The 2,966-nt window shown below is 34.7% G+C and overlaps 1 protein-coding gene across 1 annotated transcript in view; it reads right to left on the bottom strand.

Moving 5' to 3' along the window:
* LOC108732420 (zwei Ig domain protein zig-8) overlaps positions 1-2,966 on the bottom strand; it is a 74,299-nt gene that overhangs the window by 24,756 nt on the left and 46,577 nt on the right. Inside the window, exon 2 of the mRNA XM_018463214.1 lies at positions 1,756-2,371. Within this exon, the coding sequence (XP_018318716.1) occupies positions 1,756-1,855 (100 nt within the window). The 5' untranslated portion in view covers positions 1,856-2,371. The remainder of the gene's footprint in view (positions 1-1,755; positions 2,372-2,966) is intronic.

The following is a 2,966-nucleotide window of genomic DNA, read 5'->3' as shown; positions in this document are numbered from 1 at the left end:
TTATACTCTCGACTCTTGTTCATTAAACATACTTTTTCATACAGTACCTGCCAAAAGTTTTGTTCAATCATGAATAGTAGTGCGAGTCGAAAACAAGCGTTAAAGCCTTTAATATATGTCTTCAAACATAAATAAACATCTCGTTGATATTTTCAGTAGTAAATGGTACCATTAACAGCACATTTGAACAATGCAATTGTAGTGGATAAAATGGTCAATTTTTCCGTGCAGTACTGTACGGATTATACGCTCCTCACCGGTTAAGATTTGATCGAGAGTTGTCTCCTTTCTTTTCTGGCCTAATGTTGTTCTTTTCTACTTTGTGCCGGTCAAACTGAAGGTCAAATCGCTACAGAAACTAAACGAAGTACACGAGGGTGACCTAAAAATGTCACTCTACAAGACTATTGGTTTTATTCTTTATTTAATAAAATGTAATATGTATCCACATAGTCGGTAGTGTTATCTATCTCTGAGTTTTCTAGAGGTTATGACTTCCTAAAAATGTCGACACTTAGTCACCGGAATAAAAAAGTTGTCGCATTGATGGTGTGAACGGTTCTCCTGGGGAATTAACGCTTTTAGCAGTAAATCACCGGTTGTTCCCTTGATTCAGGCCGATTTAAGGAAGAGGGATAGCAGGCAAAGAACTAAACTTCCATATTCAACCCCCAATTCAGGTAGGAGACATTTTATTTATATTATACTTTAATAAGTTCCAAGAATCGAGTTGAAGAAGAAACCACAGATTATATTTAAACTTAATATTCAAGTAGTAAAACAAACTGCTTTATTAAGTGTAAAAATCAGAAGATTATCCTTTCTTTCCATAAGGAATTACTCCTTCTTTTGGTTTTGTGAATTATATTTATGATAATCTAGGGCGAAAACCAAAAAGATTTAAGGATTTTATACTTGATGAAACTGTAACATTTTGACATGTTGGACTTCGTGAAAACAAAAGTATTGGATGCAGACGAAATTAATGATAAATAAATAACCCTTACTCTAGTCCATTTATAAAAATCTTATATCATCATCATCATAGGGTCGTCAGTCCTAAGACTGGTTGGACAAGTACCTCCACTCTTTCTTATCCTGAGGTAATCTGCGCATTTCCCTAACACCAGAACAACCCACATCCTTAACTATTTGTGAAAAATAATCTAACCTAGGTCTACCTCTACCCCTCCTAACTCCTGTTTCTGCCTCTAATATGTCTCTGACTAACCCTTCATGCCTAAGAAGGTGGCCTACCAACCTATCTCGCCTATTCTTTATTGACTTCCTCTGTTCTCCTAGTCTTTCTAATACCTCTTCATTTCTAACCTTTTCTATCCACGTTATCCTCATCATTCGCCTATAACACCTCATTTCGAAAGCTTCTAACCTTTTCTATCCACGTTATCCTCATCATTCGCCTATAACACCACATTTCGAACGCTTCTAACCACTTCTTTTTCGCCGCGTCCACTGTCCATGTTTCGCACCCGTACAACGCCGCGCTCCAAACATACACCTTTAACAACCTTTTTCGAATTTCTAAATTAACCGTTCGCGAGCATTGAAGTGACTTCTTTTTATTAAAGGCGACACGACCCTGCGCTATCCTCTGCTAAACTTATACAATATTATGATACAAAAATTTTTCATGCATTTTTCTTGCTCAGGTCATTAATTCGTTATTTAAAATCTCATCCACCAGTCGAATAAGTTTCCTAATTACCAAATAATAAGATAACCTAAATTCCTCACCTGAATATGTTAGAGATGTAATTGAGACAAGATTGATAAGCAGCAGTGCGAGAATTGGAAAAGGGGCGGGAAAACCCCCAATCGATATCTTCTTCGCCATGCAAAAGTTTGGTTTCGGTATTACTGATGCCTTTAGAGAACGTTCTGTATTCCCTTCTCAAAGGGTAAATTTTTCATTTGATTAGATGGTTTGCTTATATGAGGAAAACACGTTCAAAATAAACTATTAAATAAATAACATCATCTAGAGTAATAGCCAATTTTTGTGATAAACCACTCTATCATATTAAACTGATTTTATCTAGTACTCAAGCGTAGAGCTCTCGCGGATCACTTTTGTTTTTACACTTTGTAAGATTACTGCCTGACATAGTTTTCGTTCTAATGGTAAATGTTCCAGAAAATTGTGTCAGACTTCAAAACAATTTCATAATCCATAGGGTAGCACGAAAGATCAAGATACGAAATTGTTTAATTGTTCGACCGACCGCTACAGTTTTATTCTTTCAATTCAAAAAGAGTTATCTATTTCCATGATTAAATAATTTTGTTTTTGGCTTCAGTCTTTCGTAGTAGTCGATCTCTCTAGTTCAATTTTTTCAATAAATCTCCATGCCTGAAACAAAAGAAAAATAATTAATAACTATTTTATGATACAACTACTGTAAAGCAAATGGCATGAACTACAGTATTATTCGTTTTATGTTGTTTGTTTTCAAAATTTTGCATCGTAATCAATTGAACGCAGGGGGTCGTTTTTTGGTTCTACGGGTAACAATAGAGAAAACGATAGAAAAAGGAAAGAGTGCATACATAGGATTCGTAGATTTAAAAAAAGCTTTTAACAATGTTAAATGGGACAAAATATTAAATATACTTAAAAATGTAAGGATGAGTTACAGAGATAGAAGAGTGATACTTAGTTTGTATAAAGAGCAATAGATAGTTATAGAGCTGGAGCAGCAACGTAGAGAAGTAAATATTAGAAAGGGACTTAGACTAGGATGCACATTGTCACCTATTATTTAATCTATACATCGAAGACACGATCAACATTATTAAAGACAGTACAACTGTAGGTATAGATATATAGAGACAAAAGATCAGTATGCTTAGATTTGCAGATGATATAGCAGCATCTAACAAGGAGGAGTTAGAGATATCTTTAAATAAAATGGAAGGGGTATTGACAAAACAGTATTGTATGAAAA

This window comes from Agrilus planipennis, unplaced genomic scaffold (assembly GCF_000699045.2).
Source record: "Agrilus planipennis isolate EAB-ADULT unplaced genomic scaffold, Apla_2.0 scaffold73, whole genome shotgun sequence".
NCBI lineage: Eukaryota > Metazoa > Arthropoda > Insecta > Coleoptera > Buprestidae > Agrilus > Agrilus planipennis.
The sequence above is the reverse complement of the archived record's forward strand: the minus strand, read 5'-3'. Positions and strand labels throughout refer to the sequence as shown.